The 16,595-nt window shown below is 46.4% G+C and overlaps 1 protein-coding gene across 1 annotated transcript; it reads right to left on the bottom strand.

Moving 5' to 3' along the window:
• Positions 1–809: 809 nt before the first annotated feature.
• Positions 810–14,288, bottom strand: LOC134341457 (carcinoembryonic antigen-related cell adhesion molecule 1-like). The gene is made up of 9 exons (XM_063039314.1): positions 14,126–14,288; positions 13,025–13,234; positions 8,927–9,202; positions 5,656–5,752; positions 4,547–4,602; positions 4,083–4,147; positions 2,961–3,002; positions 2,262–2,305; positions 810–1,888 (listed from the first exon to the last, which is right to left on the bottom strand). Exons 1-9 carry the CDS (start codon positions 14,178–14,180, stop codon positions 1,885–1,887), a joined length of 849 nt encoding a protein of 282 aa, XP_062895384.1. The 5' UTR covers positions 14,181–14,288; the 3' UTR covers positions 810–1,884.
• Positions 14,289–16,595: the final 2,307 nt, after the last annotated feature.

The raw sequence follows: 16,595 nt of genomic DNA, 5'->3' as shown, positions 1-16,595 counted from the left end.
ATACCCAACAAAAAATCACGTAATTGCGTTACAGTGAAACATAGACACCAGGGAGACTGGTGGAAGAACCAGGGGATGTGAACGGGTTATGGGGTACATCAGGATTTTTCAAACAGGAAGTGACGTCATAATCTCGGGTACAGGAACATTGGTGACGGGGGCTGAAACAGTGACTCGGATTGATAATCATTTACTGAGCTAATTCACGCAGAAATCAGGAGGCAACTCAGGGTTTCAGCAAAGGTTTCTATTTTATTACATTTATTATTCAGCCATAAAGCGCGGAATAGACTTTCAGCAACCGACGACAAACCCCATGAACAGAGTAAATTTACGAGGGCGATGCCTGGGTTGGGGAGCATGGCCTATGAGAATAGGTTGCGTGACCTCGGCCTTTTCTCCTTGGAGCGACGGAGGATGAGAGGTGACCGAGAGAGGTGTACAAGACGATGACGGTGATTGATCGTGCGGATTGCAAGAGGTTTTTCCCCAGGGCTGAAATGACTAACGCCAGAGCGCGTAGCTTTATGGAATTTGGGGGTAGGTACAAGGGGAAGGTCAGGGGTAAGATTTTCACACAGAGAGTGCAGGGTGCGTGCAATGCACTCCCAGCGAAGGCGGATGCAATGGATCTTTGAAGTGCAAACTCAAAATAATCTGCAGATGCTGGGGTCAAAGCAACACTCACAGCACGCTGGAGGAACTCAGCAGGTCGGGTAGCATCCGTGTGAAAAATCGGTCGACGTTTCGGGCCGGAACGTCCTGACGAAGGGTTCCGGCCAGAAACGTCGACCAATCTTTTCCACGGATGCTGCCCGACCTGCTGAGTTCCTCCAGCGTGTTGTGGGGATCTTTTAAGTGTCTCTGTGATCTGCGCATGGAGCTTAGAAACATACAGGGCGATGTGGCAGGGTAATTCAAGGCAGTTTCCAGAGTAGGTGACAAGGGCGACACAACATTGTAGGCCGAAGAGCCTGTAATTTGCTGTAGATGTCTATGTTCTGTGTTCGATGTTCTGACACTAACTTAACCACGGGACCCTTTACAATGACCAATTAACCTTCCCGGACTCTGGATAGGGAGATCTACAGATTTATTACACGTGACGCCGGACTTCATCTCCGAACTCGCAATGCTAACAGCACCAGAGTAGAATAGCTTTAATCGAAGCTAAGAGCACAGAGACTATGTTATTTGCTGTTTTGCTTAGAAACACTAAAGCTCATTAGGTATTTTCTAATCCCTGGAAAAGCACTTCTGCCTTCCATTCTCGTATCCCCACCACTCTGTCCAAATGGGTTTGTGGCTCTGAGACACTAACGGAAGCTGAATACGAGGAGATTGACACAGTATTCAGTGCGCGAATACGTATCCCTTGCTCACAGCCAGCTCCGTGACGCTGAGGGTGAAATTAATGGAATTATTCCCACTTGGCCGCTTGTGCAGCTGAACCGGCCTCACGCCAAGTGAATAACGGAGCGACGCTGAGGGTTGAGAGCGACACGCTACGATATTTCATGTTTCTGAGCGTACCAAGTGGTCAGAAACCTATCGGCCCATGATGTGGGTCAGGACGGTACAGAGATTGTATCACACAGCAACGTTGAGAGGGTATATGTTGGTGGCAGTGTGGAGGTGACAATTATGGGATGTAAAGTCTGGGCTGAGCTGAGCGAACTAAGCTGCTATGGTACAAACGAGTCACAACCGTCAGCGATGTCTTCGTCGTGAGGATGTTAACCGCAGAAGCTATCTAGCGGAGACATGGAGAACAATTATAAAGAAATAACGAAAGACATTGTGAACGATGGCTTTTTCCTCGATGGTTGTCCTTCCTCTGTGTCAATTCACCTGCCAACCATCCTCTTCCGTTCCCCAGTGACGTCATCTGAGGAAACAACACACCATTTACGTTGACTACGTCAGCAACCCGGAAGCGCTGCTGCTGGTGAGTTTTAATTACGGGATGATGATTTTCCAATCTGTGCCAAACATCATGAAAATGCAACTTTGCATACAACTAGTATATTTCATACAGCCACGGGCCCAGGGAATTTGTTGCTTTCAAAATCATTAAAACGCTGTATAATACCGCCTAACTCAAATCTTGCGTTGTTACGTGTCTCAAAACTGCTGATCACAGGGTAAAATGTACATGGACACAACCATGGCACTGCATGACTAACAGACCTGAAATTAGTAGATACGTTTCCTTTACAAGTGACACTGTGTATCGCCAGCGCAATATTCCATTCACATACCTCTTCAGATCACTGTAAACAGACCGGTCCTCCAGCACAAGTCCCTATAATGTGAGGAAATCAGCATGATTAGCAGCTTCTGTTTTTTTATCAAAAGCATTTTGTGGCAGAGTAGAACTGCAATAATATTGAAGAGTATTTGCACTTATTTAATAAATTCTGTCTGAAAGTAACACGGAATAGTCAGACCATGATGAAAAGAGGATCAGAGACAGACAGTCATGATCCCCAAGCGAAAGGGGGCATAATCCGTTGTCATTCCCTTCCCTTCCTTCAAAAGATCAGAGAGATATTTGCAACTTTCCAGTCCTTAGAAACAACTCCATAGCAATCTGTAGCATGGAATATCAGTAATTATCCCTGTACTACCCCTTCAGCGGCCCATTTCAGAATGGTGTGGTGCAGTGAATCTCGTCCATTTAGTCCAGGTGATTCATCTACCTTCAGCCCTTCCAGCTTGCCTTGCATCTTCTCCTTATTAACCACTCCCGTGTCCTGACACTGTCACACTGATAGTTTGCTCCACAGCAAAGATTGACGCATAATACTTCATGAGCTGATCCGCCATGTCCTTGTCCCCAACTGTTGCCTCTTCGACTTCATTTTCGCTATGGAATGTCTCACCTCAGCGTCTGTCTCTTACTGTGTAAAGTGGAAACAATTACTTCAAGAAGCCATTGACGCAAATATAGTCCTTACCATGTAAGTGGAATTTCCATCATCTGCATTGTCCCTTGTGCCCTGGAACGAGAACATGAAGATTTCTATTGAAGCGTTTAACCAACTGCACAACAATTGTATTCTGACTCTGCACATAAAAAAGAGAGTATCAATTTTCACATTCACTGCTGATTGCAGCATATTGCATCATTCGCCGTTCGACAGACTGCGCGTTTCGGATTCAGTGTCAGGGAAGTACATATTTTCTCTGACAGCAGGAAGGCTTCTGAACAGAATTGGATCAGTTGTAAGCATTCAGCAATAAGGGTAGCGTGATGAATGTTATTTGACGAGGAACTCGCCTTCAGAACCAAACATCTTGAGAGATTATTCCTGATCAGAATTTGCACGTCACAGAGAGGGGATATGGACTTGTGTCCTCAGGATGCTGACCGTATTTGCTATTTCTCTAAACGTTCACATAGATCATCGCTAATCACAGTCCGGCAGGTGCAGAGCTAACCACCGCTTCCCCTTGTGTCTTTCCCGCTTTGACCGGACATTTAAAGAGGATCCTTCATGAAATACATTCCAGTCAGAGTAAGATCTGTTTTTGCATTGTACAACAATTATGTATTCTGCAGAAACAGCAAATAACTCGGGTGAAGAAGTTCTGCAGGGTGCTGGAAATCCGGAGCAACGCACACAAAATGCCGGAGGAACCCAAATTTCGGGTAGTATCAATAGAAATTAATAAACATTCGACGTTTTGAGCCGAGAGCCTTCTGCTGGACTGGAAAAGAAGCAGAAAGGCGCCAGAATGAAAAATATTGTGTAGGGGAGAGGAAGGTTGTCTATGTGGAAGGTGATAGGTGGGACTGGAGAGTGGGGAAGGTAAAGCGCTGGAGAAAAAGGAATCCGATTACAGAGGAGACTGGACCATGGTAGAAATGGAAGACGAGACGCTCCAGGGGAAGTTGATGGGCATATGAAGAGAAGAGAAATGAGTCCAGAAAGTAGAATACAAAAAGAGGGAAGTGAAGATAAATATCCAATCAGTGCCCAAGGGTTCGGTGGACGCTACCGACCGGATTACATACGTTCTTATCCTCCCTTTGCAAAACAATGGCTTACACCATGAACATAATACAAACGACCAACCTGCTCGTTCCTTAGGAAATTTTGATAGTCTTGCGATGCGTTTGCAGTGTGGGTATCCAAGGTGCCTGTAGTAACAAAACAGATATCTCATAACGGTGAACAGCAGTAGGGACCGTTGTTAATACTGCAGACGTCAATCCGGGACCCAAACAAAATGCCAGCGACAACGTGAGTTTCGTCCACTCCAGTTGTCAGAAACACGTAATCCCTTGTACAGAGGACCAGCAACTGAGGGCCGATATTGATCAATATGCAGGGAAATTCAGTTCACTAAACTACTATTCCATATCTCCCCTGATTTTGTAATGCTCAGGTCAAAAATTCAACATTCAACTGGGATACCCGACCACAGGCCGGGATGAAACAACCTCCAGCGTCCGTGCGCTGCGAGCTTCCACATTTCAATGCAATGTTTAGGTTCCCATGGGCTCAGTAATAGCACAGTGGAAACGGGGTTCACTCACTCGTTCTTCCGGATTTGATGCTCGTGTCGTGTTTTAATTCTGGTGGATCTTTGATCCTGAATAAAGAGAAACAGAGGTCAAAGCATGAATTCGGCAGGATGTCACTTTCCTGCACTGACACACCAAATGAGAACGGCTCCTATAATTCCACTTGATATACTCTCGTTATTCCTTGATATTGTTCCTGTTATTAAATACCCGATTCCAGCCCTACTTGATCTCAACAACAGAGACCATAATGGGTTAAGGAGAAAAAATGTTTTGGCCCTTAATAAACAGTCCAACTCGCGGATTGACCAAGTGCTCCATTGTGACTGAAGTTGATTGTTATCGACTGGGTAATATTCAGTCATAGATCCGTTACCGCACGGGAAGGACATCATTGCTTGGTGGGGATCTCCATCAATGCACCGTTCTTTTTCAGTTTCTGGTCTTAGCATATATATCGTCAGCATCTGACTCGCCGTCAGGAGATCTGCAAGCAAAGCGTTCCATGTTCCAACAGCAAGCTGCTGGAAAACAAACCATTCACCCTGACTTGTAATGTCTTCCTCTTTCATCTTGTGTCCATGACTGTTAATCCTGGACTCACTGATGCTTCAAACTCGCATACAAACTCTAATCTTTATGTGCTTCTGTAAACACTCCTCTCAAAATGCCTTCCAGGAAACAGCGGACACCCAAACGCACAATCTATTCCTGAACCCAGTATCTGCTTTTGTATATTTCTTCTGGACCATTTCTGAATCTTTTGCTAACAGTGACGTGAGATGAAAAATAAACTTTCCACACAGCCTGTAGCTCTGTTCCTGCTATGTACGCATTCCTTACTCCAATAATTGTTGCCTCGATAACAAATCCCAGAACTCTTAGTGCCGTCTGAAGCACTTCCTCATCCGGCATCCCCCGCTCCCAGAAGGGTCTGTTCATGTCCCCCCACAAATAATGCCTGACTCGCCAGCTTTCCCCAGATCCAGTTTGTGTAACTTGCTTCATTCAGCGGCTGCAAGGCATATTCGCGTTTCAGCTTCCAATCACCCATTCAGGCAAAACAATTCTACCGCGCCAATTAAAAAGTAAAGGCGATATTCTGAGAAAAATGCACTTACCCGCCAGTTTTCCTCGCGATCAGCCATCCACTGACTCCGGCGATGAGGCCCACGACAAGGAAGCCAATCACAATGCGCACAATTGCTGCAGTTTTTGCTGATGACACACAAGGCAAAAACTCATTTATCTCCTCATTTCTCCCCCTCAGTGTCGCAAAAACAAAGGAGCTGGTTGTGGACTACAGGGGGAATGGAGATGGGCTAACCCCTACTGACATCAACGGATGTGGGGTTGAGAGGGTGAACAGCTTTAAGTTCCTCGGCATAAACATCACCGAGGATCTCACGTGGTCTGTACACACCGGCTGTGTTGTGAAAAAGGCACGACAGCGCCTCTTTCACCTCAGATGGTTGAGGAAGTTTGGTGTGGACCCGCAAATCCTAGGAACTTTCTACAGTGGCACAATTGAGAGCATCCTGACTGGCTGCATCAGTGCCTGGTATGGGAACTGTACTCCCCTCAATCGCAGGACTCTGCGGAGAGTGGTGTGGACAGCCCAGCATATCTGTAGATGTGATATTCCCATGATTCAGGGCATTTACAAAAGGTAGGTGTGATTAGGAAAAGGGGAGGTGCAACGAGACCTGGGCGTCATTGTCCACAAGTCATTGAAAGTGGGCATGCGGGTACAGCAGGCGGTGAAGAAGGCGAATGGTATGCTGGCATTTATAGCGAGAGGATTGGAGTACAGAAGCAGGGAGGTACTACTGCAGTTGTACAAGGCCTTGGTGAGACCACACCTGGAGTATCATGTGCAGTTTTGGTCTCCTAATCTGAGGAAAGACATCCTTGCCATAGAGGGAGTACAAAGAAGGTTCACCAGATTGATTCCTGGGATGGCAGGACTTTCATATGAAGAAAGACTGTATGAACTAGGCTTGTACTCGTTGGAATTTAGAAGATTGAGGGGGGATCTGATTGAAACGTATAAGATCCTAAAGGGATTGGACAGGCTAGATGCAGGAAGATTGTTCCGGATGTTGGGGAAGTCCAGAACGAGGGGTCACAGTTTGAGGATAGAGGGGAAGCCTTTTAGGACCGAGATGAGGAGAAACTTCTTCTCACAGAGAGTGGTGAATCTGTGGAATTCTCTGCCACAGGAAACAGTTGAGGCCAGTTCATTGGCTATATTTAAGAGGCAGTTAGATATGGCCCTTGTGGCTACGGGGATCAGCGGGTATGGAGGGAAGGCTGGGGCGGGGTTCTGAGTTGGATGATTAGCCATGATCATACTGAATGACAGTGCAGGCTCGAAGGGCCGAATGGCCTACTCCAGAGCCTATTTTCTATGATTCTATGTTTCTATATATATATTATTAGTGCTACACCACTCACCTCCTGACCAACGCATTATCCTCCGCAACTTCCGCCCCCTTCAACAGGACCCCACCACTAAGCACATCTTTCCCTGTCCACCCCTCTCCGGCCTCTGCAGGGATCGGCCTCTCCGCGACTCCCTGGTCCATACATCCGGCCCCACGGATCTCCCACCCGGCACTTATCCCTGTAAGCATAAGTGCTACACCTGTCCCTGCACATCCTCTCTTGCCACCATTCAGGGCCTCAAACAGTCCTTGCAGGTGAGGGAACACTTCACTTCGGAGCCTGTTGGGGTCACCTATTGCATCCGGTACTCCCGGTGCGGCCTCCTCTAACATCGGGGAGACCCGACGCAGATTGGGGGATCGCGTCGTCGAGCACCTCCGCTACGTCCGCCAAAACAGACATATCTCCCAGTTACCACCCACCTCAACTCTGCTTCCCACTCCCTTTCGGGTATGTCCATACATGGCCTCTTCTACTGCCATGATGAGGCCAAACTCAGGCTGGAGGAGCAACACCTCATATACCGTCTTGGTAGTCTCCAGCCCCTTGGTATGAACATTGAATTCTCCAATATACGGTAATTCCCCCCTCCCTTCCCCGATCTCTATGTCACTCTGCCCCCTCTCCCAGCTTCCTACTACCTCCCTCATGGTCCGGCCTCCTTCTACTACCCATTGAGTTTTCCCCTATTGTTTCTTCACCTTCCCTGCCTATCACCTCTCTGCCTCCCCTCCCCTACCCCTCTATCTTTCCCCTTACTGGTTTTTCACCTGGAACCTACCAGCCTTCTCCTTCCCACCCTCCCCACACCTTCTTTATAGGGCCTCTGCCTCATCCCCCTGCATTCCTGATGAAGGGTTCCGGCCCGAAACGTCGACTGATCGTTTCCCCGGATGCTGCCCGACCTGCTGAGTTCCTCCAGCGTGTTGTGAGTGTTTCAGGCAGAGTTTGATAGGTCCTCAAATACACACGGCATCAAAGACTACGGGGAGTAGGCCAAGAAATGGGGTTGAGGAGCGGGGAAAAGGATCAGCCATGACTGAATGGGGAAGCGGACTCGATGGGCGAAATGGCCCATTTTCCGCTCCAATGAGGTATGCTGTTATTGTCTGGAACAGGTGCCATCTGTTACCACGGGATTCATCTGTCACAATTCAATTCTGAATCTACCTGGCCACGTTTCTGTCCACTCCTTGACTCCTGCCTTTCAGAAAGCGTGGGCAACCTTGTCAAATACCTCACTGAAATCCATATACACCACTGCTCGGCCTTTATTGATAGGTCTTACCACCTCCGACACTGTCCTGTCACTAACGGTTTTCTGAAAACAGGAGTAAAACTCACCCGTTCTGGGTGGACATGGTGCATATTAAATAGCTGGTGCCTTGTGATTGAGGAGGTTATTTTAGATTTAGTATCCAATATTCAACGCTCCTGGCATCGTTAAGGAAACGTTATTCATATGATTTCATTTTTATTTTGCCAAGCGATTTATAAACAGGAGTGAAGGTACGGAGTGAGCAGTGAGGAGTTCGTCAAAGGGAAATGCTTTGATCTTTGACAATCGTGTTTTTGTATACACCTGTGAGAGATACATTTACTCACCTTGTGCGGTAAACTGGAGAGTAAGATTAAAGCGCCTTTTGGTTACGCCGCTAAAAATAACCTGACATCTATTATCACCAACGTCAACCGAGCTGACTGACGCAAGGTTGAGTTCCTGCCCTGTCCGCAGGCGCTTGTTCCCCCGTTGTACCATGCATATATACCCCAGGGGACTGACAGAGCAAATCAAATTAATGTCAGGTTTGACACAATATTGGAAACAAGTGGACGTTCAGGCAGAATTTTGTCCTTCTCTGGCCCAACTATAAAATGTGAATACCTGCCGGGTATAGTAATATCCGATAGAAAATGAACGCCGTTGATTAACTGAGTACTTACAGTAAACTTGCACGTAGGTCTCTCCAGAGCCACTGCTGAAAGAGTTGCTGGCGATGCACTTGTACGTCCCTGCGTCGTTTCTGTAAACACTGATTATAATCAGTTTCGCCTTGTCGGGAGATGTAAATATTCTGCTGTTTTCCCGGATGGTTTGGTTATCCTTGAACCATGTCCGTGTCTGAACAGTGCCCGACGCGACACAACTCAGTGCAATGGTATCAAGGTGTTCCAGGGGAGCGGAATCACTGGTCACCACAGTAACCCCAGTTACTGGCTCTGTAATTACAATTAAAATGCAAATGGTTTTACGCTTGGATTTAATTACATGTTCACAATATTTGTGTGTCGCCAGCTCAATCTCGTCGCCATTCCTATCTCTTATACCCAATTGTTTCGATATAGGGTCAGATCGCAGACTGAATGAAACTCCGGCAGAGTTTAAAATTTTACTGCTGTTCTTTAGGGGGACTAAGTAAGTTGGCTCGAGCTTAATTGTCCCCTGGAACAAATGGGAATAAACTGGTCTCCCCGCATACTGTGACCTTACACATCTTATTAGATTTACAACATTAGTCCTATAATATTGTAATCACGGTAGGCAACACTGAATCACGGCGGAAAGATTTTAGCCCATGAGCTTAATGTCGAAGGATACATATTGTATCGAAAGGACAAGCAGGAAGACAAGCGCGTCGGCATTGCTATGTTGGTAAAAATGACGTTAAATTATTAGAAAGCGGTAAAAGTGCGTCGAAATGTATTGAACCGATTGCAGAGAGCTGTGGAACAGCAAGGGTAAAAAGTCCCTGATGGGAGTTGCACAGAGACCGCCAAACAGAATAATGATGTCGCCCAAAAATAAAACGTATGATAGAAAATTCATATGAAAAGGGAAATATTACGTTAAGTCATGGGGGATTTCAATATGAAGATAGTTTGGGAAAATCAAGTTAGTGCTGGATTCCAGCCGGGCGATCTTGTAGCGTCCCTGCGAGCTGGTGTTTCAGGGCAGCTCGTGGTTGAGCCCAGCAGAGGATCATCTCTTCTGGATCTTGTGTTGAGCAATGATCCAGGTTTGAATACAGACCTTAAGGGAGAATACAACAAACAACCTCTGGAAAGTGTTTATAATATGATCGAATTCACCCTGAAATTTGTTAATAAGAAGGTGAAGTCTGATGTATCAGTATTACAATGGGGTAAATTGAATTACAGACCCATGAGAGGGGTGTTGGCCAGAATTGTTTGGAAAAGAGTCGATTATAAAAGATGAGGTCTCAGGGAAATTAGAGGCACATGATAAAATAGGCTGCAGTCAGCAAACTTCCCTCAGAGGGAAATCTTGCCTGACGAATCAGTTGGAATCTTTTGAAGAAATAACCGGCAGGATCGACAACGGATAACCGGGTGATGTTGAGTTCTGGAATTTTCCGAAGGACATGACAAGGTGCCATACATGAGACTGCGTTACAAGCTACGACTTAATGGTATTATTGGAAAGATTTAGCATGGATAAAGTAGTGGCCGATTGGAGAAAGCCAAAGAGTGAGCGTTTTCTGGCTGTCTGACAGCGACTAGTGGTGTTCCAGGGTGGTCTGTGTTGGGGCTTATTATTTTCCTGTTAGAGGTCAATGATTTGGACAATGGAATTTATTGAACTCTTGTAAAGTTTGCAGGCGACATGAATACACGATGAGGGCCATGTAGCTTTGAGGAATTAGAGAGGCCACATAAGGACTTAGACATCTTAGGAGAATGGGCAAAGAAATGGCAGATGGAAAACAGTATTGTTATAGTCATAGTCGTAGTCATACTTTATTGATCCCGAGGAAATTGATTTTCGTTACAGATGCCCCAACCAAGAATAGAGTATAAATATATCAATATAAAACCATAAATAGTTAAATAGTAATATGTAAATTATTCCAGGAAATAAGTCCAGGACCAGCCTATTGGCTCAGGGTGTCTGACCCTCCAAGGGAGGAGTTGTAAAGTTTGATGGCCACAGGCAGGAATGACTTCCTATGACGCTCTGTGCTGCATCTCGGTGGAATGAGTCTCTGGCTGAATGTACTCCTGTGCCAAACCAGTACATTATGTAGTGGATGGGAGACATTGTCCAAGATGGCATGCAACTTGGACAGCATCCTCTTTTCAGACACCACCGTCAGAGAGTCCAGTTCCATCCCCACAACATCACTGGCCTTACGAATGAGTTTGTTTATTCTGTTGGTGTCTGCTACCCTCAGCCTGCTGTCCCAGCACACAACGGCAAACATGACAGCACTGGCCACCACAGACTCGTAGAACATCCTCAGCATCGTCCGACAGATGTTGAAGGAACTCAGTCTGCTCAGGAAATAGAGACGGCTCTGACCCTTCTTGTAGACAGCCTCAGTGTTCTTTGACCAGTCCGGTTTATTGTCAATTCGTATCCCCAGGTATTTGTAAATCTCCACTATGTCCACACTGACCCCCTGTATGGAAACAGGGGTCACCAGTGCTGGTTAGCGAACCGTCATGAACTTTTGTTTTAAAAATGAGAGTTACATACTCCCTTAGTGGAGAGAAAATACATTATATTGAAGTGCATTTGGACTTGGGAGTCCCTGTGCAATTTGCAGGAAAGGTTAATTTTAATATTGATTTTGTGGTGAGGAAGGCAAATGCAATGTTAGCATTCATTTCAAGTGGACGAGTTGTAGGGGGATGGGAAACAGACTGTCAGAACGGTTTGCGGAGATGCTGTGGGGCCATATTCGTTATGAGCTCGGCTGCTCCGGATTGGGTGTTTTGCAATGAGCCAGAATTGAATTCAATATGATCGAATGCATCCCGATATTTGAGAAGGATAAACAGAAGTCAGATGAAGCAGTTTTATAGTGGAGTAAAAGGAACTAGAAAAGCACTTGATTAAAAAAGAACACTGGCTGGGAAGACGGCAGAGGATGAAGAAATATTCTGAACGAAGGATGACATCACTGTGGCGAACAAGAGAAGTGAAAGCCATCATAAAGTCCAAAAGGAGGGTTTGCAATGGAACAATCATTAATGGGAAGTTAGATAATTGCGAAGTTTAAAAATAATAACAAATATCAAATAAAAAAAAAGTCATTAAGAAGGTAAACATGAATGCGAAGGCACTCTAGCCAATAATATTAATGACAAGAGGCAAAGTGCCTTCACGTGTAAAAAGAGAAGAGGGAGTGGATATCGGGCCGTTTAAAACGAGAGTGAATAGATAGTAATGGGGAACAACGAATTCGTGGAAGAACTGAATTAGTATTTTGCATCAAGTCTCAGTGTGGAATACACTGGTGATATGTTGGACGTTCCAGGTATCAGGGGTCGTGCAATGTGGATATTTATTTCAAGGATACTAGAATATAAAAGCAAGGATGCAATGCTGAAACTGTATAAAGCACTGGTGAGGCATCACTTGGAGTATTATGATCTATTTTAGGCACCTTGTCGGAGAAAGAATGTGATGAAACTGGGGGAGTTTCAAAGGAGGTTCACTAAAGTGATTCAAGAATTGAACGGCTTTTCACGAGAAGAGGGTTTCATCGTTCTGGGCCTCTACCCACTGGAATTCAGAAAAATGTGGGTGACCTCATGGAAACCTATCGAATGGTGAAAGGGCTTGTTAGAGCGGAGGTGGAAACGATGTTTCTCATGGCGGGAGAGTTTCATACCAGAAGGCACAACCTCTGAACACAGCGATACCTTTAAGAAAGGAGAGAAAAGGAAATTTATTTGGATAGAGCATAGTGAATCTGGGAATTATGTTCCATCGGCAACTGTAGATGCCATGTCATTTCGTAAGTGGAAACAGCGGATGATAGATTCCAGATTGGTCAGGGCCTGCAGGAATATTCGGAAACGACTGTGATTGGGAATGTGGGGAATGTTAGATTAGCCCCATTATGAAATGGCGGAACGAACTCCATTGACCAGATGGCCCAATTCTCCTTCCTTTGCCTTACGGCATTATGGTTTTAACTGCAGCAAGTAAACATTTGCAATTTAATCCGCAAATCAAAACAATTCCGCTTTTCATCTTAATCAATACTCTTATTCATCAATATACAGAGTTACCTAGCAGGGAAGAGACATGATCATTGTTCTCCCAGGACGAGGCCATCCCATTGAACTTCAGCTGTGGTGAGGCCAGCGATGTCCCAAAATGAGGGAAACTCGACTGCAAGATTTGTGGTAGTTGGGGACTGGATTCGCGCTCTTCGTGCAGCTGTATAGGACACCGGTCAGACCACACTTGGAGTACTGTGCTCAGTCCTGGTCGTCTCACTACAGAAAGGGTTTGGAAGACATAGAGAGGGTGCAGAGGAAATTTACAAGGATGTTGCCGGCATTGGGGAGCATGCCTTATGAGAATAGGTTGAGTGAACTCGGCCTTTTCTCCTTGGAGCGATGGACGATCAGAGGTGACCTGATAGAGGTGTGTAAGATGATGAGGGGCATTGATCGTGTGGATAGTCAGAGGCTTTTCTCAGGGCTGAAATGATTGCCACAAGAACACACGGGTTTAAGGTGCTGGGGAGCAGGTTGAGAGGAGATATCAGGGGTAATTTTTTTTTTTACGCAGGAAGTGGTGAGTGCGTGGAATGGGCTGCCGGAAACGGCGGTGGAGGCGGATACGATACGGTCTTTTAAGAGACTTTTGGAGAGCTACAAGAGCTTAGAAAAACAGAGGGCTGTGGCTAAGCCTTGTCATTTCTAAGGTAAGGACATGCTGAGCACAACCTTGTGGGCCGAAGGGCCTGTCCTGTGCTGCAGGTTTTCTAAGTGTCTATATCTCTATACTTTCATAGACATGTGGGCGACACTGGGGAGGGGAACATCGTTAAAATTTCAGCTGGATGATTTTGGAGCTAATCTTTTCCAGCTGACTTGAGAAACAGTCCGTTTTCAGAAATAGAGTAAAATACAGCAAAATGATTACTCGATGGACTCAAAGACCGAGCTGACATACGGCACAGACAAGTGTGAGCAACCCGCAAACAGAAACGGCGATACACAGCCACGCACAACAGTGAGAACTGAGCAGTCCGAAAGTAGGTCTGGCAGAGTTCACTGGAGTCTAGGTTCTGCGATACCGTAAGGGTTATATTGTATTCTTTCACCACAGGAACATACTGCAAGTTACAGTTCGAGATCGCATGACTCTGTCTTACTTACCAATGACACGCAGAGTGATGGTCGCTGAGGTTTGGGCGCCACGAGTTGGAACCATGTTCACACGGTAGTCCCCGCTGTCCAGGACGTTCACCGACTTCAGCAGAAGCGACCTGTTGTGCGGAAATAACTGAGCCCGCGGTGCGTACGCCTTCTGTACAGTCACGTACTGATGGATCCACTGGGCGACGATTTTCCAATTGAAAGTCCAGCTTCCACTGCTGACGTTAGACGACGACGGCCGCACTGAAAAAAGCGCTTCACCCCCAACGGTGACATTTATCTGGCTGTGCTCAACGGTAATAGTAAAGTTCTGGAACTCACCTGAGAAAGAGAAAATCATATGAGGGAAAAGCGACCGACGTAGATAGTCGTGAGACCTGCACTTAACTTAATCTGTACAGATATCAGGGACCTGTTCTTAGCTCAGTAAGGTCGATCATTATAATCTCATCCTCATTCACCTAACTACCCGTCGTTCTGTTGATTATATGATCACCAGTGGTTAGAGAAACTGATCCTTACCCGCTGTTATGCAGAGACACAGAAGGAGCGCTGCGAAGGGCAGTCCCGACATCCCGACAGAGAGCAGCGCCGATCTCTGTTACACTCGGAGACTGAGCCGCACTTCCGGGTTTGCGCGTCAGATAATTGGATGCTGACGTCACAAGCGGCAGCGCTGATTGGATCAGAGAATCTGGACTCTGCTCAGATCTGAATCAAACCTTGTGTGCTGTTAAACCATAGAAACCATAGAAACTACAGCACAGAAACAAGCTTTTTGGCCCTTCTTGGCTGTGCCGAACCATTGTCTGCCTAGTCCCACTGACCTGCACACGGACCATATCACTCCATAAACCTCCCATCCATGTATCTGTCCAATATATTCTTAAATGTTAAAAAAGAACCCGCATTTACCACCTCGTCTGGCAGCTCATTCCATACTCCCACCACTCTCTGTGTGAAGAAGCCCCCCTAATGTTCCCTTTAAACTTTTCCTCCCTCACCCTTAACCCATGTCCTCGTACGAGTGAAAAGCAACAGAGACGGATAGCATCCAGAACTGCAATTAACTCAATCTGCACCGATACCAGAAGTCTCTACATAGCTCTGTAAGTCGACCCATATAACCTGATCTTCATCCCCCACGCTGATGATTATCCGACAACTAATAGTTTCAGAGAGCGATCCCTACCGGCTGTTATGCAGAGACACAGAAGGAGCGCTGCGAAGGGCCGTCCCGACATCCCGACAGAGAGCAGCGCCGATCTCTGTTACACTCGGAGACTGAGCCGCACTTCCGGGTTTGCGCGTCAGATAATTGGATGCTGACGTCACAGGCGGCAGCGCTGATTGGATCAGAGAATCTGGACTCTGCTCAGATCTGAATCAAACCTTGTGTGTTGTTCTACAAATATCTGCTGCTGTGTTGAATCCGATAATGATCTCAAAGAGAGTTTCTCTCACCCACCGACATGAAGGAAAAGAGAGAGTAAAGTAAATGTCATCCACGCGATCCAGAGAGAGCGGCGCCTGTCTCTGTTACATTCGGAGAGTGAGCCTCATTTCCTGGTCTCCATGACAGATCCCGAGATCCCGTTATCTGAAAAGCCGGAGCTGATCGGAGCGCAGAGCGAGAAGGCGGAGAATGAACAAACTAAAAACGCTGAAGAAACAGGAGGCTATTCGGCCCTCAATACTCTGGTGTCGTCCTCTACCAGCTCACGCACAAAACTACTTCCCTCCGAGATAGGTAGAAGGCTGAGTTTTGCCGCCGTAATAATCTTGCACACACAATCACTCTGAGCACCGGTGCCCCACGAGGCTGTGTACTCAGACCCCTGCTGTACTCACTGTACCATGTTTGTGTAACAATATATAAGTTTGATAATGACACAACAGTCGTAGGCCGTATCTCGGATAATGATGAGTTTGAGTACAGAGTGGAAATTAAGAACCTGGTGACATGGTGCGAAGACAATAACCTATCCCTCAACGTCAGCAAGACGAAGGAATTGGTTGTTGACTTCAGAAGGAGTAGCGGACCGCACAACCCAATTTACATCGGTGGTGTGCAAGTGGAACAGGTCAAAAGCTTTAAGTTCCTCGGGGTCAATATCATAAATGACCTGACTTGGTCCAACCAAGCAGAGTTCACTGCCAAGGAGGCCCACCAGCGCCTTTACTTCCTGAGAAAACTAAAGAAATCTGGCCTGTCCTCTAAAACCCTCACTAATTTTTATAGATTCACCGTGGAAAGCATTCTGCTAGGGTGCATCACAAACTGGTATGGAAGTTGTCCTGTCCAAGACCGGAAGAAGCTGCAGAAGATCGTGAACACGGCCCGGCACATCACATAAACCAATCTTCCGTCCGTGGACTCACTTTACACCGCACGCTGTCGGAGCAGTGCTGCCAGGATAATCAAGGTCACGACCCGCCCGGCCAACACACTTTCCGTCCCTCTCCCCTC

Source organism: Mobula hypostoma, unplaced genomic scaffold (assembly GCF_963921235.1).
Source record: "Mobula hypostoma unplaced genomic scaffold, sMobHyp1.1 scaffold_61, whole genome shotgun sequence".
NCBI classification, from domain to species: domain Eukaryota; kingdom Metazoa; phylum Chordata; class Chondrichthyes; order Myliobatiformes; family Myliobatidae; genus Mobula; species Mobula hypostoma.
This window is presented reverse-complemented; position numbering and strand designations above follow the sequence as displayed.

Coding starts and splice junctions, on each gene's coding strand:
- LOC134341457 (XM_063039314.1), bottom strand. CDS start 14,180: ATGGTTCCAACTCGTGGCGCCCAAACCTCAGCGACCATCACTCTGCGT. Junction 13,235..14,125: donor CATCACTCTGCGTGTCATTG/GTAAGTAAGACA, acceptor CCCTTTCTGTAG/TGAGACGACCAGGACTGAGC. Junction 5,753..8,926: donor GACCTACGTGCAAGTTTACT/GTAAGTACTCAG, acceptor GTGTGTCATCAG/CAAAAACTGCAGCAATTGTG.